Below are 24,703 nucleotides of genomic sequence, written 5' to 3' on the forward strand. Positions count from 1 at the left end.
CAGAAGTGTTTCTTTTGTTATCAGTTTTTTGTTTATCGTATGCCTTACTTATAAATTATATATTATAGTTTAGTTCTTGTGTCAAAGGATACAAATGGATATTTTCATTATTACTAATGAGTAATTTTATAACTTTCGACGGCTATTTATCATGAAACTATTACGGAATAGCGTTCACTTCAATGAATATTAAGTTTGCATTACACATAAAATCACAGTGCTTTACCATACTGTACCTTATAATTATACATTGTAGAATACTTCTGATAGTCAAAGGAAGAAAACGGATATTTTCATTACATTTATGCAGAATGTAATATCCATTATTACTGACGAGTAGTTTTATATCTTTCGATGACTATTTATCGTGGAATTATTACGGATTAACATACAGTGATACCTCAACATACAATCTTAATTCGTTCCAGAAACTGCTTCGTATGTTAAAACGATCTTAAGTTGGAGCAAATATTCCCATAAGAATACACGGTAATTTGTTTAATTCGTTCCTCAGCCTAAAAACCCATAATAACTCCTTAATAAATGGCTACACATAATTAAACAAAACAATGCAATATAATAATACAGAAATATCTAAACAAAGAATAATAAAGAAACAATAAAGAAAAAAGGGGTTTTTATGTATCACTTTACCTTAGTGACAGGCCAGCGCAGGTGTAGGGACTGCTACGCAGGAGGAGATGGAATATCAGCGAGGAGGTAGGGATGGCGACTTTGTACGATAACGTGTATGATAACTTACACTACGTGAACTTTAACTTAACTTAGCTTATTTTTTTATTTTATATTTTTTTTTTCTTTCCTTATTTTTAATTTTCATCACTTTCACTCGATTCGGTCTTCCTTTTCTTTGTTTCACTTTCTTTCTTTTCATCATGATCACTAGACCGTTTTAGAGATTTTTTAAAGAAACTATCGAGTGAAAGTTGCTTGGTACGGCTTTTGAGGATTTTTCTGAAATGAGTTAAGCAAACATCATCGAACTGCGCAACAACACGGCAAACCTGAAGTTTCTGTGGGTGAAGCTTGTCGATGAAATCAACCACGTGTTGATGATATGCCAACATCTGTTTTATTTCCGCCGTACCTAATATTTGGCCTACCTCCTCGGTCTCCTCCGACTCACTCAACTGCGCTTGGAACTCATCATGTTGCATGGCTTGCAGCTCCTTGAGTTCCTCGGTGGTGAGCTCTTCGTGATGCTCATCGACGAGTTCGGTGATGTCATCTTCATCCACCTCCAGACCCATGGACTTGCCAAGGGATACAATCTCTTCGACGTCTTCCTCGGCGGCAAGCACGGGTTCATTCTCGGGGCCAAAACCTTCGAAATCTCTAGGAGCAACAGCATCAGGCCAAAGCTTCTTCCAAGCTGAATTCAGGGTCCGACGAGTTACTCCCTCACAAGCCTGATCTATGATCTTTAAGCGGTGCACGATATTAAAGTGGCTCTTCCAAAATTCACGCAAAGTTAAGTTGGTGCTTTGCGTGACATTAAAGCACTGCTTAAATAAGTGCTTGGTGTACAGCTTCTTAAAATTAGAGATGACTTGCTGGTCCATAGGCTGGAGGATAGGGGTAGTATTCGGTGGAAGATACAACACTTTGATGAATTTGTATTCATCAATGATATCATCTTCGAGTCCGGGGGGGTGAGCAGGTGCATTGTCCAAACAAAGCAAGCACTTCAAAGGCAAATTCCTCTCCTGAAGGTACTTCTTGACAACAGGGCCGAAAACTACGTTTACCCATTCCACAAATATATGCCTAGTAACCCAAGCCTTAGAATTAGAACGCCATAGAACATGTAGCAGGTCTTTATTAATTCTATGTGCTTTAAATGCCCTAGGGTTTACGGAATGGTAAACTAATAAAGGCTTAATTTTGCAGTCCCCGCTGGCGTTGGCACAAAGCGCAAGAGTCAACAGATCCTTCATTGGCTTATGTCCAGGCATTTTCTTCTCTTCGGCGGTAATGTACGTTCGACTAGGCATCTTTTTCCAAAACAGACCGGTTTCATCACAGTTGAACACCTGCTGCTCTACGTAGCCTTCCTCTGCCACGATGCTTTCGAACTTTTTAACAAAGTCTTTAGCAGCCTTGGTGTCCGAACTCGAAGCTTCTCCATGCCGAACAATTGAATGAATCCCGGTCCATTTCCTAGATTTCTCGAACCAACCTCGAGACGCCTTGAATTTCTCCGTCATAGGATCGGCTGAACTCTCCCCCGCGTCACCCCCAGAGCCCGCCGCCTTCAAGTCACTGTAGATAGCGCTGGCCTTCTCACAAATGATCGTTTCAGTGATCGTATCGCCAACAATCTCCTTGTACTTGATCCATATTAACAAAAGGCGTTCCATCTCTTCAAGGGTAGGGCTACGACGTTTGGAAATAATCGTGATTCCCTTCGAAGGTTTCACTGCTTTAATGGCTGCCTTCTGTTTTATGATCGTCGAGATCATAGACATATTCCGGCCATATTCTTTAGCCAGATCACTAACACGTACACCTCGCTCATGCTTTTCTATTATTTCTTGCTTTAGTTCTAATGAAAGCATTGACTTCTTCCTTTTCTCACCACTACTACTACTTCCTGAACCAAAACTAAGCTTTTTAGGACCCATGATTACGACACAGAAAACAACACGTGAAAAAGGAAGATAAAAAACACTGTTAATAACTGAGCGAATAGAGAACAACCACACGATGCGCACGAGATGAGAGGACTGATCAAGGTGACGCTCGATTGGCGTCCCTCCGATGTGCTGCCGTCTAGCGGCGTCAACAACAAACCACGGTTGACGCTTTCGAGAAAATTCCACGCATACGCGTATTGTTTACTTCGTATGTTGGAGCAACTCTTCGGGTGTCGAGACCGAAATTTGGTCGAATTTTACTTCGGATGTTGGAAAATTCGTATGTTAGGACATTCGTATGTAGAGGTTCCACTGTAGTCACTTCAATGAATATAAAATTATTGTTTTACAAATAAATCACAGTGCTTTACCATAATTTAGAGAAAACTGTGTATAAGAAATTTCTGAGCAATTATGCTATCATCACTTCACAATGAATAGAAAAAATATTTTGGTTGTTTAGAATGAAATGCAATAGTAAATAAAGCAAACTTTTCAAAAATTCATTCTGTAATCAGCAGTAAAACAAATAAACACGGAAATGTAGGTTATTAGAGTACTAGGTACACATGTGTATCCGATGGTGACAAATCTTGTATAGTACATAGCTTACAGGTAGATCTGCTGCCTCATAGTGAAGGGGTTAAAAGAAATTGCTTGGAGTTCATAGATTCATTTTCTGAAGCCAATTCCAGCATAAATAAATTTTACTGTGAGACCTTATGCAAAAGTTTTTCAAAGGTTCGAAGCCTGAACTCTGTCAGGCCAAAACAATTTTATGACTACTATAAGTCTTTTCATTTTAAAAGATCTAAAAACATCTCCTAAAATGCCATATACGGACAAATCTAGTGTTATAGTTAAAAAGAAAATGGCTGAAACTGAAAGTTTCTGACTATAGAAAAGGAACCGTAAAAATAATAATACAACTACTGTAGTTCTAGTAATTGACAATTACACAAATCAAAATGAGTTTTCCATTGTTTGTTATATACTGTACATCATTAGTAAATTGTCTTTTGGAACCTATGATAGCCGACCTAGAGGACTTGAAAGTCATTTTCTTCCAAGGACATGTTGGATAAGACTCCAATCAGTAAAATGTATGTCATATAACTAGAATTATTAAAATGATAAGGCTTGCACATCCAGGTCAATTTCAGTGCATGTTTGGGTTCAAAATATAACTCTGAATCCAGATAGTCAAATGCTTACTGTCACATCTTATGGTATAAAATATGCTAAAAGATTATACTGTATAACAAATTCCTACCAAATGTGATAACCATTTAGGTGGGATAAAGTATGGTTAACTTAAGCTGAAGTCATTTTAATACAAAATGAAACCCCTCAATTTATGAGATTGAGTATGTCCTATTATAATTCTATAAAAATATGTTATTGGGATAGAGTTTCACTGTACCTTATGACAAAATCTATTTCATTTGAAGCAATAGTAATATGGATTGGAGGAAGTGGTGCGGCATTATCCTCTAAGGTATGACTTTCAATGGTAGCTCTTACAGCATTCTTCAAAATCTCAGGCAAGATGTAATCCAAGGGTACTGTTGGAAATAAATGAAAAAATGTTAGGAATATCTAAAGACCTACAATAAGAATAAAAAAAAAAAAATCAATTGCAACATATTCATGGGGACACCTGATTTAAGAAGGATTTTTTTTATTGGAATATGCCTTCTGTATATAATTTATATTACAAATAAAAAGGTAGCTTAGAAATATCCCCTTTATTTCAAATCCTTCATTTTGAAACTAATTTTTCACCACTTAAAAAAACAAAGAATGCCTTCTTGTAAACTAATTGTAATAAATTATCATTATTATTATTATTATTTTTTGGGAGTAGACCCTCTTTTAAGCAGGTTTTATTGAAAGTGATTGCTGCCTCAGTGGCATTAATTTTGAAATTAACTTTTTCTAATGTCCTTATTATCATTTTCTCTTCATTTGTATAATCCGCCAGTAACTGGGAAAGGGACATATCAATAGGAAGGTGATGAAGACCATATCATTCACAATTAATCTTTAATATATCACAACACACCATAAAAGTACAGATAATACGTACAAAGTATGAAACACTATCACAATGTTAGTGTGCACAAAGTAAGGTCGCTTTTGTACAAAAAATATTATAAATTACGTGGAGTTAAGTTTAACACATCCTTTGACTCGACCGGTTTCGAGCAGTGAGAAGGTTTTCTGCTCACTGTCAAGAGTGAACTGAAATGCAGGTGTTGTTTTGATGGCTTATGTATGGATTCCTGCTTCGACATTCCATCCTTAGTGGTCAAGGGGTCAAGGGGCCGTCGGATGGTGGAGACCATTAATCCTAGCCGGCGTGTTTGGTGGGATTATTGGTTCTGGTTCTGTCAGGAGATAATCCATGTTTTGACCTTCGGCTATATCAGTCCTGTCATAGTTGTTATTGCCTGGACTATTGTTGGTAGTGGACCTTATACATGTTGGCAATAAGGTCCTTTCTTGCATGGTGTTGAGGTTAGGTCTTTGTTGTTGAAGGAAAAGAGTTTCCATTATCCTGAGACGTCTACTGTCAGGGGCACGACCGATGATGGTTATACTTTTCACTATATGCTCCATTGTTATCTTGAAATTATGTTTTTGGAGGCAATGCATTTTAATTGCACCCTGTTGCACGTGGCAAGATAATCTCTTAGAAAGACGCATCGTCCTCATCCCGATGCAGGTGCCAGGACATCCCTGGACAGGGCATTTATATCGGTACACTACGTTGGTCTTCTTCAAGTCATCTTGCATGGTAGGGTCAGGGTTTTTTTTCATTATTAGGTCTCGTGTTTTTGCTGATTGGTAATAAATTATGAGGTTGATTTCAGTATCCTCTGCTGTTGCAAAAACGTTGCTTTTAATTACATTTTTCATAGTCTTTTCTTCTTTGTAGTTTACGCTCATAAGGCCTTTATAGTATAGATTTATTTTGGCTGGCATGTTGGTATTATCAGGGCCTTCATTCTAGTACCATACCATCTTTTTTTTTTTACCAGAATGAAGGCCCTGATAATACCAATAAGCTAGCCAAATTAAATCTATACTATAAAGGCCTTATGAGCCTAAACTACAAAGAAGAAAAGACTATTAAAAATATAATAAAAAGTAACGTTTTTGCCATGGCAGAGGATACCGAAATAAACCTCATAATTTATTACCAATCAGCAAAAACACGAGACCTAATAATGAAAAAAAACCCTGCCCCTGCCATGCAAGATGACTTGAAGAAGACCAACGTAGAATACCGATATAAATGCCTTGTCCAGGGATGTCCTGGCACCTACATCGGGATGATGACGATGCGTCTTTCTAAGAGATTATCTTGCCACGTGCAACAGGGTGCAATAAAAATGCATTGCCTCCAAAAACATAAGTTGAAGATAACAAGGGAGCATATAAAGAAAAAGTGTAACCATCATCGGCCGTGCCTCTGACAGTAGACGTCTCAGGATAATGGAAGCTCTTTTCATTCAACAACAAAGACCTAACCTCAATACCACGCAAGAAGGGACCTTATTGCCAACATGTATAAGGTAAACCACCAACAATAGTCCAGGCAATAACAACTATGACAGGACTGATATAGCCGAAGGTCAAAACATGGACTATCTCCTGACAGAACCAGAGCCAATAATCCCACCAAACACGCCGGCTAGGCAGAGGCCACTACCTCCCAGGATTAATGGTCTCCACCATCCGGCGGCCCCTTGACCACTAAGGATGAAATGTCGAAGCAGGAATCCATACATAAGCCATCAAAACAACACCTGCATTTCAGTTCACTCTTGACAATGAGCAGAAAACCTTCTCACTGCTCGAAACCGGTTGAGTCGAAGGATGTGTTAAACTTAACTCCACGTAATTTATAATTTTTTTGTATAAAAGCGACCTTACTTTGTGCACACTAACATTGTGATAGTGTTTCATACTTTGTACGTATTATCTGTACTTTTATGGTGTGTTGTGATATATTAAAGATTAATTGTGAATGATATGGTCTTCATCACCTTCCTATTGATATGTCCCTTTCCCAGTTACTGGCGGATTGTACAAATGAAGAGAAAAAGATAAGAACAAAAGAAAAAGTTAATTACAAAATTAACGCCACTGAGGCAGCAATCAATTTCAATAAAACCTATTATTATTATTATTATTATTATTATTACGTGGTCAGCTATAAATATTTCCTATACAAAATATAAAAAGAATAGAGAATGATGGTTGGATTTTGGAGTGTCCTCCTTGAAGAGTTGCTTACCATAGCTAAAGAGTCTCTTCTGCCCTTACCAAGAGGGAAGTGGCCACTGAACAATTACAGTGCAGTAATTGTTTGGTAATCTTAGTGTTGTCACGTGTATGAGGACAGATAAGAGAATATGTAAAGAATAGGCCAGAAAACTTTGTGTGTAGACAAAGGGAAAATAAACCGTAACCAGAGAGAAGAATCCAATGTAGTACTGTCTGGTCAGCCAAAGGACCCTATCACTCTCTCGCGGTTTGATTTTGGAGAGTCCTTCTCCTTGACGAGTTGCTTACTATAGCTATAGAGTCTCTACTACCCTTCCTTAGAGGAAAGTGACCACTGAACAGTTAAGAGTGCAGTAACACCTTGGGGTGAAGAAGAATTGTTTGTCAATTTCAGTGTTGTTAGGTGTATGAGGACAGAGGAGAAAATATGTAAATAATATGCCAGACAATTTGGTGTGTGTGTGTGTGTGTGTGTGTGTGTGTGTGTGTGTGTGTGTGTGTGTGTGTGTGTGGGTGTGTGTGTGTGTGTGTGTGTGTGTGTGTGTGTGTGTAGGCAAAGGAAAAATTAACCGTAACCAGAGAGAAGGATCCAATGTAGTACTGTCTGGTCAGTCAAAGGACCCCATAACTCTCTAGAAGTAGTATCTAAATGAGTGGCTGGTGCCCTGGTCATCCTACTACCTTCAAACAAACTGAATGGAAAATATGCAAGAACTTTGTGTAAATCTTCAGACAACTAGACAGAAATCTTACATAAATAATTGGTTTACCATACATAAAAGTAAAAATCACAATTTTTGCCCTTGCCATAATAAAATTATCCCAAATTTGATCCTTTGTAATAAGAATAGATATAAATTATCTGTGAAGTTAATCACACATGGCTAAGTTCTTTGCAGAAGAAATAATCATGAAATTTACAGAAAAATCGAGTGGGAGATGTCTGAAGCTAAGGTTTTATCTTTTTTTAATTTTAGGATTCAAAAGTTGCACTAGACCCATAATGAGTTAACGTATATCAGAGTTGATTTGGTGTCAGAGTAACTAAGATGATGTTTTGATGCATCCACCTAACATAGGTGATGAAAAGGTAAAGTACTCTTAATTTTGATGGTTCTGTTACAATGACATACATATAACACAAATTATGGAACTAAACAATATACTGTACTGTGTAGTACAATACTATACTGACGAAATACACATAATACCATAATGCTTGTAGTGTGGACAGAAATTCTCTCTAACCAAAAATATATCTCCCAATATCCATTGTTATTCAACTGGATATGGCAACCTCACTGCCCAAAAAACTACTGTGAACCCTCTTTAAATAAGACATACATATACAGAAAAGCTTTAAATCATATGATTCTGACTTAATAATCACCTCATTCCAAAAGAATAATCTAATATCTAACACAATAAACAGAGTTTTTGTTCCTTATGATCATATAACCATATATTTAGCTCAATTAATTTATCCGACATAAAGCCAACTAGTTTCCTTAAAATGTAGAAAACTACTACAGTACTTACATTCAATATATGGAAAAACAGCATTTACATGTCCTGATAGTTTCAGCTCTGGAACTTTCCCATACTTATGGTGAGCAACACGGTGTACAAACTGACAACTTCTTTCGATCACTTCCTTCAACTTCATTGAAACATTGATGATGCCAACGTAATTAGGCTGTAAAATATAATAAATGATTGTAATAACATCCAATACACAATTAATAAGTAATAAGTTCTACAAGGATTCCTGAAAAAAGAGCATGGGTCAATTGTAGACATTAACTTTTCAACAAGGGTTCATATAAGAACAATTCTAACCACCAATTACCTCATCACCAATGTGATTACTTTTATGTAGGCTCTTCTCTTCAAGGAGTTAAATGTAAAAGGAGTTGTCTCCATACTTTTCTATCCTTTATTCTGTCTTCCTCAACATCCCATGGAGCTTTCTATTCATTTATTAACTTTCCTTTTTCCTAGCCCTTCCAATAGGATTGGGTCTTCATCATACTTCTTCCTTATTTACTGTTTTGCATTAGCTCAATTCTATAAACAAATTCAAAGTTTAGCAATGAAAGTCACAGTCTTGAGACAGCTCAGCAATGGACACACTTGGACACATGCTCCCCCTTCCGGTCTGTAAGCATGCACACACACACGAGAGAGAGAGAGAGAGAGAGAGAGAGAGGAGAGAGAGAGAGAGAGAGAGAGAGAGAGAGAGAGAGAGAGAGAGAGAGAGAGAAATATGATGTTTACCGATATTAAATGTGTTCAAATTTTCAAGGTACTGATTCCCTCCCAAGATTCAACACTGACTAAGACAGCAAGACTGCCACGTGCCACAAAACATTCCTGTGTTCCATTTGTATGTTGATATTCATAGTTGTTCTTGGTTTTGTAATATCATTATAAAAGTGAACATCCTGAAAAATCGGAAGCTCCTGCAACTACATCAGGTTGAAAGAATTTAACCAGTAAGAAGTTACATTTATGTAAATAAGGGCTACTCCCTCGGGTTATATTTAAAAATTTTTTTTATTAGCTTAATCAATGATAATGGTCTCAAAAAAAAAAAGAAACAAAATGTTTAAAACTCTTACTTACCGCTCTTTATGGTCCAAAGTCAGAATTTTGGATTAATAGCGTAACCCCCAAATGGCTGGAGAGGTAATTTTCATGCTATTTTTTTGTTTAACTTTTACGTTTATAATTATTACTATTCTTGGGGGGATCCTTCATACCTTCCCTTATGGGTCCAATACTCCACCATTTTTTTTTTACAAATGCAAACAATTCACTTTATGAAAATCTTTTATCAAATTAAAATCAAAAACAACTTTTTTAAAAATTACTTTTATTCAGTAATACAATTTACAAATTACATTTTCATCATTTCAAAGTGTATGGCCTTCTTCAAAACATGGTTAAAGACATATTGGAACATCAGCACACAATCAGACAATTCCAAATGCTCGCTGACTTTCACCTCTGTTTCAGCACCAGTGTAAAGTGTAAGATCTTGAAGAAAACAAGTTTTTCAGTCACATAACATGAACAAGTTCAATCCAAATCCCTGACGTTTGCAAGGAATGCACTGTCTAAATAAATTTCCTCTCCATAAAATGAGGCTTTCATCTATGACTGCATTACAAAAGGATAAAACACTTCTTTGCATTTATGTCTTGATAATAAAAAATCTGCAAGAATTTTGTTTACCTTGCCAATTGAGTTGCTTTGATATCCTTCGAGATTATTATACAAATGTAATGCACATAAAATGTTTATAAAATGGTTCACGGACATTAGTTTAGAAAAAAATAGGTATATTCAGAAGAGGGTCAGTGATCCAGCAATCACGATAATTGCCCTTCCTGACAACACCCACAAGCATAAACAGAATAAAAAAATTTCTTATCTCTGATACGGTGATGTCATACCACTGGTGTTCCCTTGAGAGTTTGGTCGATATATGAACTTGCATAAAATGAAAGAAAAGATTCCATTCCTCTACAATCAATTCCATTATTGAATTATTAGAAAAAATAATAAAATCACTTTCACGAGAATTTTTTTCATCCGAATGATTGAAGACATTAGGGCTTTCAAGAGGGAACAGAACACTTTCTCATTCCATGAGACGTATGACAGTGACGATTCAACAGTAAATGAACAATACGTGATAAGAAACGTTGAAATCTCTGAACGAACAAGATATAGCGACAGTGGATGTCCTGTAGAAAGTGGGGTTCACCTGCTATATGGGACCGGAAAAGCAGCCGTCAAAGCAAAATTTAACCTGTATTCCTGATAAACTTTCATCAAAATAGAAGTTCTAGGGAAGAAAGTCCTTGTACCAATCTAATGCCACCCAGGATCAGCAGATCTGATGTTTCTGACACTGTTAGGCCTACTTCCCCAGTAACCCATACCTCCCCTTCACCGTACATCTCGTATTAATGGTGGTGGTGTGGAAGATATATATACAATAAGATTTATCCTGAAAGCCTACGTTTGTAAATTCCATTACGGCATTAAATCTCTCTCTTTGAGCTAATCGTAACAAACTTCCCAAACCACCTAGAACTTCCTCCAGATTCATCACTTACATCTTCATGCACATAAGTATTATCTATATTGCTGTCATCTATTGAATCTTCATTATATTAATTTCCATCAAATTCATCAAGCCGATATTCACGGCTATAAGAAACGCTCATAGGGAGAGAGGAGGGGTATTGAGAAGGCAAGCGATTAGCACAACCTTCATTGATGATTACTTATGCAACACTAAGGGTATCTACTGTACTAAGGCTTGGCCTCAGTTGCCATTGTGTTATTGAAACATTGCCAAGTACCCTGACAACATTTATGGCATCCATACAATGAGCTATGAAGGCGAACAAATTCAAAAACGTAGGAACGTCATGTGATGTGGATAACCTATGTAAGACGAGTTTTGCAACACGTCTTATGACATGTCTGACCTTTTACAGGTTAAAAACCTAGCCCGGGCCCAGCAGTAGCATACCAGTCAGAATTTCATTAGTTTTTTTTTTCTTTTGAGAATAGCAATCCATAAGTACTGCAGTACCGGTATAAGTTTCTTTTATTTGGTAATGAAACTAAAGGGCCAAGAGCTCATATGATTTTTTTATTATTCATACCCCACATTCAACTTCGGACAACAATTTTTCGGAGTCTTTTCAACATTTGAAAATCTAATATTATGGAAATGTTGCTACTCTGTTTTAATGTGAACTTTGTAATCTATCCTTCCTTGAGATATTGCTGTTGGTTTTTAATGAATTTCTGTTGGAAACCACTACTGTATAGGTTCCTTCTTTCAGCTATTCTGATCCCAAAAAATTGCGAAAAATCTATTTTTGGGCGAGATAGCCATGTCATCCTGATGGAAGGTTCCTATAGGTAGCTTTCTAAGGGATATTTAGCTACAGTGATATTCCCAGAGAATTAATCGTTAGGTCTCCAGAATTCTAACTCCTGGCGCGAATATCCTTAAAATTTCTCTTAAGGATATCGCATAAAATCAGGGGACGCATATCTTGATACGACACATAGCAATCTTCACCCCGAATTGCGTTTTTGCTTCGAGGGGTAAAGTGGTAAAAATAGAAAGGGAGCCATTATCAAGGTACCATTCCTCCTGTACTACTATTGAGTATCTAGATGGCGCTGTATCCAAGATGGCGCCTATTCTTTGTGGCGTTGAGCATGGTGCTACAGATATAGTAATTTCGGGAGGGATCCTACCAAGGCCTTTTCTATAGAAAAGGAGGGCGGGTCCATCAGGACGACATGGCTATCTCACCCAAAAGTAGATTTTTCGCTTCACTCAAAATCTGTTTTTTGGGCTCAAGCCATGTCGTCCTGATGGAAGCTTACCAATTACTAAAAAGTACTGTATCTGTGGATTTTTAAAGTGCCTTAAGCTTGGGACAATTTTTCCTCTGGTCATCCAGACCATTGAGACATATGACGTTACCGTTATACGTCATTACTGCTAAACATAAACCATGTTAGTGCTTCCTGACCCCTGCAGGGAAGAGTTATACTAAACGTAGGAAAGGAGTCTCCAGGTTTGTATATAATATATGAACAAATATAGCATCAACTACACACAGGTCTCACTGTTTGTATAATGTATTGGAACAAACATTACTAGATATTGTTTGTATCACATATAAGAACAAGGGTATTAGCCATACATATTGTTCATAAGTAAATATATGCAGTTTTATTAAAAGGGTAAGAAAACTCTGATATATTTAATTAAAAATCAATTGTAGGGCGAAATAAGACGCAAATACATATTGATAATATTTATTGGCAATAAATGACCAACATAAAGTAACAGGTATAACATAAATGTTAATATATGTAATAAGAAACATATCAATCAATCATAACACAAAAAATTTTTGTTTTCATCTGAAAGGGAAAGCTTTATTAATACCACCATAAATATGACAAATTCGTAGATAATTTCTATTTTTCCTAACCATACAAACCTTAGCTATTTAATTAGGGTATTACTTTCGGCGTAGCTGAAATGACGAGCCATTAGATTTTTAACGAGGGTTTACTACGAGGCTACCCTCCCCCCCTCACACACCGGTGAGTAGCTCACTTTGCTTAGAGGTAGGACTTCCCGGGGTACAGAGCTGGCGGGCAAGTTTGATTAAATAGCTAAGGTTTGTATGGTTAGGAAAATACAAATTATCTACGAATTTGTCATTTGTTCCGTAACCGAAATACAAACCACGCTATTTAATTAGGGTGACTTAACCCTTAGGAAGGGCGGTAAGTCCCAGCCGTACTGGCTTTGGCTTTTGCCCGGGGATTCAGTATCAGTGTGTGTTAGAACTCAAGATAAGGAGTCCCTGCACCTCGCAAGTGCCTTGCTCTGCAAGGACCGCGGCCTACGTAAGCTAGTGTGTGAAGGAGTGAAGTGTGACTCGTCCTAGGAAGTTGACCTGGAGTCCTTTAGATGGAAATCTAGGTTAGGACGATCCCAATACCACCTCGTAAGGGTATGGGGACGTGACAGTATTAACTTAATACTAGGAACACAAGGAAACATGGTTTACCTGCAGTGGTTTGAGGTCAGCTGTGCAGAGAACCCAGGATGCTGCTTTCCCCAAGAGAAGGGAGAATGAAGAAAAGAATAAGGACCAGGCATACCTTTTCATTCATGCAGACTAAAACTGGGTAACAAAGCCCTCAACCTTCTGCTACATGTCCATTAAGGAGCCTGTTGTGCAGCCACCACAGGGCCGATAGAGAACGTATCGAGCCTACTGTGGGTCACGTCTTGCAGGTAGTGGGCTGTGAAGGTCGTTTGACGCTTCCAAACCCCTGCTTGTAGAACCTGCGTCACAGAGTAATTTCTCTTGGATGCCAGGGACGTAGCAATGTCCGTGACATCATGTGCCCTAGGGTGAAGTGACGGAGGAGGGTCAATATTCAGGGAATGGTAAATAACCCTGCGAATCCAAGCTGAGATTGTATTCTTAGTGACCCTCCTCTTCGCCCTTCCTGTGCTCACGAACAATGCTTGCACCCGAGGACGAATTGCAGCTGTTCTCTTAAGATAGAGCCTCAGACTCCTTACTGGGCACAATAGGAGATGGTCTGGGTCATCTGTTACAGAACGGAGACTCGAAATCCAGGAGTCGAACCTTGGGTCCGGCACTCCTGGATTCTGAGTCTTAGCTACAAACTCAGGGACGAATCTGAACGTTACCTCCTACCATCCCCTTGAATGGGTGATGTCATACGAGAGACCATGAAGTTCGCCGACTCGCTTGGCCAAGGCCAGAGCAAGCAGGAACACCGTCTTCCAAGTTAGGTGGCGATCAGAAGCCTGGCGTAATGGTTCGAAAGTAGGTCTCTTAAGAGACCTGAGGATTCGAACCACGTTCCATGGAGGAGGTCTCACTTCCGACTGGGGGCAGGTAAGTTCATAACTTCGTATGAGTAGAGAAAGTTTCAGCGTAGAGGAAATATCCATTCCTTTGAGCCTGAAGGCAAGACTTAAGGCTGAGCGATAGCGTTTCACTGCCGAGACTGAAAGGCGCATTTCTTCCCGCAAATACACGAGAAACTCCGCTATTGCTGGAATAGTGGCATCGAGTGGAGAGATACCCCTTCCATGACACCAACCACAGAAGACTCTCCACTTTGCCTGGTAGACCCCTGCGGATGACTTTCGCAGGTGTGGAGACATCCTTTCCGCAACTTGTTGCGAAAAGCCTCTCTCTGTGAGGAGACGCTGGATAGTCTCCAGGCGTGAAGTCGTAGCGATGCTACGGCTTTGTGGAAGATGTTGGCATGTGGTTGTCTGAGTAGCTCGTGTCGAGGAGGAAGTTCTCTTGGGAGTTCCGTCAGGAGCTGCAGAAGGTTCGGAAACCACTCTGCATGATACCATAGCAGAGCTATTAACCCTTTTACCCCCAGGCTATTTGGAAATTTCCAACCCTTAACCCGCAAGGGTTATTTTTTTTCAAGCACATTTTGCAGTATATTTCTTTTTAAATTGCTCTAACAGCCTTAATTTTCGTCATAGAGAGGTCAGGTTGGTCTCATTCTCTTGGAAAATTCCTGAAGTTTCTCAAAAAATGATAAAAAATATGCAAAAAAAAATTTAAATAGCAGTTTTTTGCAAGGACGTACCGGTACGTCCATGGGGGTAAATGGATGAGTTTTGTGAAACGTACCAGTACGTCCTTTGGGGGTAAAAGGGTTAAGGTCATCGAAAGGTTGACCAATATTCTGGTCTTCTTGAGTACCCTTTTCATCAGACAGAATGGGGGAAAGGCGTAGACGTCGATGTTGTCCCACCGTTGTTGAAAGGCATCTTGCCAGAGTGCCTTGGGGTCCGGGATTGGGGAGCAGTACAGCGGGAGCTTGAAATTCAAGGCTGTCGCGAACAGATCCACCGTCGGGGAACCCCACAAAGTCAGGACTTTGTTGGCTACTAGACGATCCAAAGACCACTCGGTACTCACTATCTGAGATGCCCTGCTCAGACTGTCGGCGAGCACATTCCTCTTGCCTGGAATGAAGCGAGCTGATAGTGCAATCCAGTGGACTTCGGTCCATCTCAGTATCTCTACTGCAAGATGGGATAGCTGCTGTGAAAAGGTACCTCCCTGCTTGTTGATGTAAGCCACTACCGTGGTGTTGTCGCTCATCACCACCACGGAGGGACCCGCCAGGTATTATTGGAACTGCTGAAGTGCCAGATACACGGCCTTCATTTCTAGCAGGTTTATGTGGAGGCACTTTTATAATTCTGACCATAGGCCTGAGGTCCTGTGGTTCAGAACGTGGGCCCCCCACCCTTTTTTTGAGGCGTCCGAAAACAGCATCAAATCGGGGGGGAGGACGAGAAGATCCACTCCCTTTCGTAGGTTTTCCTCTGTCAACCACCGCTGAAGATCTGTCCGTTCCGCAGGACCCATTGGGACCAAAATATCCGGGGGAATCGTGTCCTTGATTCCACCGGGACTTGAGTCGCCATTGCAGGGATCTCATCCTGAGGCGACCATTTGGAACTAGACGGGCCAGAGAAGAAAGGTGACCAAGGAGACCTAACCATGATTGGGCTGGGAGTTCTTCTCGTCTGTGGAAAGGAACTGCGACCCTCCTCAGCCTTGCTATCCTGTCGTCTGATGGGAAGGCTTTGTGGAGACTGGTGTCAAAGATCATGCCTAGATATACCAGTCATTGAGTTGGAAGCAGAGAAGACTTCTCGAGATTTACCATGATCCCTAGATCTTGGCAAGTCCCAGAAGCTTGTCTCGGTGTTGAAGAAGGGTTGACTCCGAGTCTGCCAGGATCAGCCAGTCGTCCAGATAGCGGAGGAGACGGATGCCGATCCTGTGTGCCCACGAAGAAATCAGTGTGAACACCCTGGTGAATACCTGAGGTGCTGTGGAGAGACCGAAACACAGCACCTTGAACTGGTAGATCTTGTTGTCTAGGCTGAATCTTAAGTACTTCCTTGAAGACAGATGGACTGGGATCTGGAAGTACGTGTCCTTCAGGTCCAGTGTACACATGAAGTCTTGTGGTCTCATCGCAAGTCTGACCGTGTCCGCCGTCTCCATGCTGAATGGGGTTTGTTTGACAAACCTGTTCAGGGCTGAGAGGTTGATGACTGGTCTCCAGCCTCCAGACGCCTTCTTTACAAGAAAGAGTCGACTGAAGAAGCCTGGGGAACCGTCGACGACCTCCTGGAGAACGCCCTTCTTTAACATAGTCTGGACTTCTGCCCGCAGGGCTTGGCCCCTTGCCGATCCCATGGCAAAGGAGCTCAACGACACTGGATCCGCTGTCAGGGGAGGTAGAGATGTTATGAACGGGACGCGATATCCCTTACTGATTACGGAAATCGTCCAGGAATCGGCCCCGAGTTGCTGCCACCTGTCTGCGCAATTTTGAAGGCATCCCCCCCACTTGTGGACAAGCAGGGGAACTGCCAATCCTAGCGTTTGCGGCCTCGGCCGCTTCCTCTAGGATTCTTTCCTCCCCTGGAAGACTTCTTGCCTTTCCTGTCTTTGACAGGAAAGGGCTTCGACACCGTTGCCTTCGCTGCCACAGCCGGTCTTGTTGTCTTGGACGGGCGAGGTTGTTGAGGTGCCGGAGGTTTATAGGGCTTTGATGTAAGAGCCCTATGAAGGAGGGAAACCTGGTTGGACTTCCTCCACCTCTCGGCTGCCTGTTCCAAGTCTTTTGGCTACAACAGGTTCTTCCTTAGAAGGGAAGAATGTCTGAGCCTGGTGACCTCGATGGATGGGACCTTCGCGTGGAACCTCTCTGCCACCGCATCACGACGTTTCAGGATTGAGTTGGACCTCAAGTTCGAGACTTGGTGGGCCAGAAACTCAATGGTGCGGGTGCCTGAGAGGAGGAAGGTCTCCGGGGCCTTCCTGGTGCTCTCCTTAGACAAATCTTCGGATCGCAACAGGATGCCAAGAGATCCCAGCCAGATGTCAAGCCACGAAGTAGCCTGCATGGCACACTTCGCGACCTTCTCCTGGCTTATGATCTCTGTCGCCGAGAAAGTCACTTGCCGGCTAGAGAGTCTCTCAAGAGGGACTCCCTTGGTAAGCTCTTCCACAGAGTGGTGCAGGGGAAGAGCTAAACAAGCCTCCTTCGTGATCTCGAAGTACCTCCTCTGTTGGACGCGAGGAGGCGGGAGGAGTTTGTTGCCAGCCGTGGAATGGCTGGAGGAGGCGAGCTTGGAGAACTGGCCCTCCACCTTATCCCTGGCACTCTTCACCCCTTGGGACCAGGGCAAATCTGCACTGGCCTTAGCGGGTTTCTGAGTGCCAAATACTCAGTCCAGGACCGTGTCCTTGCCCTCGGGAGGAGGAATCTCACGATCGGGAATCCTGTTGAGATGCCTCATCAGGGTCAGGACTTGCCAGAAGACATGCTCTAACTCTTGTGGCTTCCCTCCTGGAGAAATGGCAGCGAAGTCTCCCGTCCCCAAAGGCTCTTCTTGGGGGGACACGTGGACATTCTCCGCGGGTCTTGCAGGTTCTGGACGGATCCTTGAGGATGACTTGGGGACTGTCTTGGAATCATTGGGGTCCCTCCTGGGAGGGATACAGGACTCCAACAACGACGTCTGAGGGCGAGCAGGCGAGCGATGGAACACAGGCGAACGATGGCGTGTAGGGCGTGTACGCGAGCGACTACGCACAGGTGAGGGTGCGCGCGGGGGCGTAGGAGATCCCAGAAATGGCGAGAGGGCGCGTTGGCGCGCAGGCGGTGGAGCGCGCGGGCGCTCAGGAGATCGATGGCACGCGCGATGGAGATTGTTCGCGAGCGCGTGGGCGCGCAGGATCTCGGCGAGCGCCCACGCGCAGGATCTCGGCGAGCGCCCACGCGCAGGGGTGTTACCCCTAGCGCGTGGGCGAAAGCTGAGGAGAAGGAGAAACTTGGTTCTTCCTTCTTGCGCCCAGATCCGAAGATCGTGGGCGCGCAGGAGAACGATGGCGTGCAAGCGAACGCTGGCGCAGGTGAAGAGCGCTGGCGAGCAGGAGAGCGCTGGTGAGTAGGAGAGCGCTGATAAGCACGAGAGCGATGGCGAGTAGTCTCAGCTGCAGAAGGTCTCTGGAGTGTTGTCTCCGAGGATGAAGTTCTGAGCAGAGAGGACTTCACCGCAGGCGAGCGCTTGCGCGCAATTGCGCATGAGCACACAGGAGAACGTTGGAGCGCAGGGGATACCTGGCGCTCAAGGGACTTGCTCACATTGAGAGAAAGCCCCTTTTGCCCCGAAGGGAGCGGTGCCCGTTGGAAAACGGGATGCGTGGGCGCCCAAAGCGCGTCAGCAGCCAGGAACGGAGACGGCAGGTCCGAAGGTCTGGCAGGCGAAGGAGAACGATCAGAAGAGAGGTTCAAGGATGCAACTGCAACGGTCGGTGAACAGCGAGGAGAATCCTCTGCGGGGGACTGCGACGGAGAAGAGCCGAAGAGGCGCCTCCTAACTCCCTTGTGAGGAGAGGGAAGGGCTCTAAGGCAAAGAGGAGGGCGAGCCTTCCAACGGATATGTCCTCTGGGGGCGGCAGGCAGACCATCGTCAGTCCTCCGAAGAGGAGTCTCTGTCAGTGAACTCCCCCGAGGGAGAGAATTACCTGCAGGAGAGACCATTGGACTTAGCTCCTCCCTCGAAGGATGTTCAGATGGAGGAACTAAGCCTTCAGCTGCATCGGGAACCAAGGCAGGGGTTTGACCTAACTCGTCGGAGGCCCCTGTCACAACAATGTCGACGATAGACAGAGGGTCGACCTCTGCTACCGCCGGCGACTGTTTGACAGCAGCCCCCAACTGGATGGATTAAGTCAAACAGGGCTTCCCTGGAGGGCGAGCCCTTAAGCACCAAGGAAGCCCAAAGCTGCAACAAATCATCATTAGCAACAGTGGTAAAAGATAAATCCTCCCCCGGGGGAGGAGGAGGAGCTGCCTCGCTATGGGAGGCAACTCCCTCTCCCTCTCCCCGAGGTCAGTCAACAAAAGAACGGCCTACGCTACCACTCGACGGCCTCTCGGAAGAGACCGCTCGAGCGGGAGCTTCGGAGGAGGTTCGGGCTACGGAAGAAGAGTCCTTGGAATTTTATTTCTTCAAGGAAACCCTAGAAGGAGAAAGATCCCTTTTGGATTTCTTCTTCCGGCGCCGGAAAACCTCTCCCACTGGGAGGTAGGCCACTCCCTACACTCACTACACACTTTGTCTCTATCACACCGTTGACCCCTGCAGAACGGACACAAGGTGTGAGGGTCCGTTTTGACCGACGACATATATGTACTACAAGGGCGGTCAGGTAATCCGGGGCACTTCCGCATAAAGGTAGAGGCCAACTTCCAAGCACACACTGCAAAGAAAAAGCAAAAAAGATTAAGGCTGTCAATAAGCGAGGGTGGGAGCACACGTCTGTTTTTCACCTGAGCCAAAAGCAAAGTGAGCTACTCACTGGTGCGTGAGGGGGGGAGGGGTAGCTAGCTACCCCTCCCCTATCCCCTCGCTAATTGGGTAGTAAACCCTCTTTAAAAATCTAATGGCTCGTCATTTCAGCTACGCCGAAAGTAATACCCTAATTAAATAGCGTGGTTTTTATTTCGGTTACGGAACAATTGAAAATTTTATAAATGTTCTAATATGAATTTCTGTGATGTTAAATGTCTATTCACACTGTGTAAGTACACACGGCACAAGTGTTATCTATATGTTTCTTTGCCTCAAATAATTAGAACAGGCCTTAGTGTCACCATGGTGACACTCACTTCAAAAGTATTGCACTGCGAGGTGTCAACACCTTCACCCGTATAATTGATGGTCCCAATCAATTCGCTGTTCATTGCAGCACTACACGACAGGTTTTAGCACACTACCTGCCGCCACCACATAATGCCTCAGTTCATGCACCTGCTTCGCATAATGCTTGTAGAACACTCTGGATGACTTTACTGAAAAAAGTTCAGTGATGAAGCGATTTTCCTTGGATCATGACCTGCGGGTGTACTGTCAGGATCCGCTCTGCGAATGAAATAGATGATTTTCGCCCTAAGTTGTTTTAGGGATAGGTTTGATTCTGAAGTTTCTCCTTTAAAGAGCTGTCCTCCCCTGAAGTTTGAAGTTCTTCGAAGATAGATCTTTAGACACCACTGGACACAGCAAGACCTCTTCCTTCAGAGGGCAGATTCTACAGGGACCCCATCTCTTGGTGGGTAGCTCGTTCTTAGCGAGAAATGTTGGATCAGGAAAAAGATTCAGTTCTCTCACTTCTGTGAACTGAATATGGCCCTCATCTCTGGATAGGGCCACTATTTCACTAACTCTGGCCCCCGAGGCTATAGCAAACAAGAAAATTACTTTTTGAGACAAGTCTTTCAGAGAGCAATTATCACTGTTCACTGTTGAAGCATAGGGTAGGACCTTGTCCAAGGACCATGAAATAGGCTTCAGAGGGGCTGCAGGCCTAAGTCTAGCACATGCCTTAGGAATCTTGTTAAAGATTTCGTTTGACAAGTCTAATTGGAAGGCGAATAGTAGAGGTCTAGTCAGAGCTGACTTGCACATAGTTATCGTGTTGTCTGCCAGATCTTGTTTATGAAGGTGGATAAAGAAGGAAAGACAGAAGTCCATTGAGATTTCTTTTGGTCCTTTTGCTTTGACGAAAGCAACCCACTTTTTCCAAGATGATTCATATTGTCTTCTGGTTGACTTAGACTTATATTCTTCTAAGAAGTCTATACTGCCTTTCGAGAACCCAAATCTTTTCTTTACTGCTAAGGAGAGAAAATCATGAGATGAAGGCTTTGAGTTCTCTATGATGAAGCGAAGACAGTCGACTTCTGGATCTGTTGAAACAGTGCTGGGTCCGGCAGAGGGACCAGCCTCAGCTTCAGTTCCAATACTAGAGGGAAACAGTTGCTCTTTGCCCCGAAAGGATCTTAGCTTGTTGAGGACCTTCATTAAGATATTGGTCGGAGGGAACAGGTAGATCCGGTTCCATCTGTTCCAGTCAAGGGACATGGCATCCGTCGCTTCCGCTAGAGGGTCCTCTTATGGGGCCACATAACGAGGTAGCTTATTGTTGTCGCTCGTCGCGGAGAGGTCGATTTGCATTTCCGGGACTTGATGTAAGATGAAGGAGAATGAGTCTGCGTCTAGGGACCATTCTGACTCTATCGGCGTGAGCCTGGATAGAGCGTCCGCCGTCACATTGCGGAACCCTTGAAGGTGAACAGCTGACAAATGCCATCTCTTCTTTTCTGCTAGGCGGAAGATGTACAAAATCACTTGGTTGATTTGGGGCGATCTCGAGCCTTGACGATTCAGACATCTCATTATCACCTCGCTGTCCAGGATCAGTCTTAGATGGGCTGATTTGCGAGAGGAGAGTTTCTTCAGCGTCAGAAAGACTGCTATGGCCTCCAAAATGTTAATGTGGAAGGTCTTGAATAGAGAAGACCAAGTCCCTTGGACTTTCTGTTGATGGGAGTGACCTCCCCATCCTTCCTTCGAGGCATGCGTGTGGATGGTGACTGAAGGGGAGGTGGTTGCAAGGGTACGGTCCTCTTTAGATCCTTGGCCTTCGACCAGGGCTTGAGAAGTGATCGTAGTAGGGTCGGTATCGGTCTTCTTAGATCTCTTCGAGCGTTTGATGGGTATCTTCTCCAGACTCCTGACGCATCTTCTAGTTGTGCTCTTAGCACTGGGTCTGTCACTGATGCAAACTGGAGAGAGCCCAGTACTCTTTCCTGTTGGCGTCTTGAGATCCTGTCAGATTTCAGTAGTCTCTTGACAAATCCTGCTATCTCTCTCCTCTTCCTTGGGGGAATGGAGAGATGGTATGACTTTAAGTTCCAAAGAATTCCGAGCCATTGAAACTCTCGAGCTGGAGATAGTCGAGACTTCTTGACGTTGATCTTGAATCCCAGATGTTCCACAAACTGGATCACTTTCTTGGATGCTTGCATACACTCCGTCCTGGATGCTGCCCACACCAGCCAGTCGTCCAGGTATGCTACTACCTGGACACCTTCTAGGCGTAGTTGTTGAACGACTGCGTCTGCAAGTTTTGTAAAAATCCTTGAGGCTATGTTTAGCCCGAAGGGCATGGCTCTGAAGACGTACTTCTTCTGTAGCCTGAATCCTAAGTAGGAGGAGAGGGGGCAGTTGACTGGAATATGCCAGTAGGCATCTGCCAGGTCTATCGAGACTGTGTACGTCCCTTTTGATAACAGGGTCCTTACGTGTTGAAGGGTTAACATCCTGAACTTGTTGTTTTCTATGAACTTGAGTGGCGACAAGTCCAGAATGACTGAGTTTGTCTGAGTCCTTCTTGGGAACACAAAACAGCCTTCCTTGGAATTCGATGGACTTTGCTCTCCTTATCACCCGCTTGCTCAAAAGTTCTAGGGTGTATTCTTCCAGTACGGGGGTGGAGGGTTGGAAGAATTGAGGAAATTGTGGTGGAACCTTGCTCCAGCTCCATCCAAGTCCATTCTTGATTAGGCTGTGGGCCCAAGGATCGAAGGTCCAACGATACTGAAATTGTTGGAGTCTCCCTCCTACCTGAAGCAACTTATTGCTTCTGATTTACGGAGGATTTACCTCCTTGACCGCGTCCTCCCTTACAACCTTTACCTCTTGGGGGGTATCTAGAGGAACCCCGTTTAGCCCCTCTACCCTTGGGACGAAAGATACTGGTCTACCTCTCGAACGCATGGTTGAACGCTGGTGACTGGGGAACCAGCTGCTGAGGCACCACCTGATAGGTTGATGGGGGTTGAGCCACCATCTGGGGCATCGCGGTCATGGCAACTGTGGGATGTTGTAGGGCGAGAGGGTAACCTAGGTCTTTTTGTATTCCTCTTAGGCTGGGGACCCTCATCCGGGGAAGACTTCCTCTTCGCTGACATGCCCCACTTCTGGAGGAGGTTTCTATTCTCCGTGGCGGCCTTGTCTACAACTTCCTTGACCACTTCACTCGGGAAGAGGTCCTTACCCTAGATATTGGAAGCTATCAGCTTCCTGGGTTCGTGCTTTACTGATGCGGAAGCAAACACGAACTCCCTATATGCTCTTCTGGCTTTGACAAAGCCATACAGGTCATTGACCACAGTAGCCAAATGCATTTTGGCCATGACCATGTTTATATCCGGGGTTTTACTCTTGCTAGCTGTCATCTCCAGACAGTTCTGCAGAGATAGAGATGCAGCCAGTCTTTCTTTTGTCTTCTGCTCCCTACGCAAGAGAAAATCAGTCAGCTTAGGGAGATTTTCGCTGAACTGACGTCCAGCGATATCTGCCTCCAACTTCCCAACTGAAAAGGTAAGGTGGACTTCCTTCCAGTCCTTATCTTCCATGGGCAGGGCTAGAGATAATGGTCTACACTCGACGTTTGCCTGCCTCTATTGCCTTTATAACAGCTTTAAAACCTTTCGATGTATAGGGAAGGGCTATCGAAGCTGGAGCAAGAAAGGTGGGATGCTTCTTGCTAAGGGCTGACACTTTAGAGTTAGTGTAGCCCTTCTACTTCAGGCTACTTGACAAAAGAGCCTGAGCCTTATCATGGTCAAGTACTATGACCTTAAGTTCCGTCTCTTCCTTCGATGTTGGTTCCAGCTTCAGACAGACGAAGCAGTCTGGGTAGGCTTGAAAACTGGGCCAGAAGTCAACATCTTCGATAGGGACGGTCCCCAACTTCTCTGAGATAAAAATCTTGCCATTGGTAATAGGCATGTATTCTTCATACCTCCAAGGATTAACGTCAGAGCAAGCTGGGAGATCTTGAACCCCGAGTGTCTTGTGAGACCCACAGGAGGCGGTGAGTTGGGCCATTTGTCTTTCCCATTTCGCCTCCCTTTCTTTGCCTAGTTTGCAAAGGCTCTCCATTAACGCCGTGAGATTGGTCAGTGCCTGTCTCATGTCATCTGATGGAGGGGCAGAAGATGTAAAGGTTAACAGCTCTCGAGCCGGAACTGACGGAAGGGACTCCGATTCAACATCATCATCTTCTTCTCCAGGATTCAAGGTGGACTCCTCCTCGAGGCCTTCCTCTAGAAGGTCCTTCTCTGTGTTTGAAGACACTTCAGACATCCTCTCCTCTTGATGGATGTCCATGCCTTGCATTGTGTCAGAGACGTCCGTATCTACGGAAATCTGGACGCAAGGGATCTCAGGTCATGGC

General features: G+C 43.4%; 1 protein-coding gene across 1 annotated transcript in view; it reads right to left on the minus strand.

The window, feature by feature from the left end:
• The window catches only part of LOC137638421 (branched-chain alpha-ketoacid dehydrogenase kinase-like), a 323,487-nt gene that overhangs the window by 75,190 nt on the left and 223,594 nt on the right, over window positions 1–24,703 (minus strand). The window contains exons 6-7 of the mRNA XM_068370483.1: window positions 8,493–8,649; window positions 4,081–4,222 (exon numbers count right to left, since the gene is read on the minus strand). Of these exons, the coding sequence (XP_068226584.1) occupies window positions 4,081–4,222; window positions 8,493–8,649 (299 nt within the window). The remainder of the gene's footprint in view (window positions 1–4,080; window positions 4,223–8,492; window positions 8,650–24,703) is intronic.

This window comes from Palaemon carinicauda, chromosome 3 (assembly GCF_036898095.1).
Source record: "Palaemon carinicauda isolate YSFRI2023 chromosome 3, ASM3689809v2, whole genome shotgun sequence".
NCBI classification, from domain to species: Eukaryota; Metazoa; Arthropoda; class Malacostraca; order Decapoda; family Palaemonidae; genus Palaemon; species Palaemon carinicauda.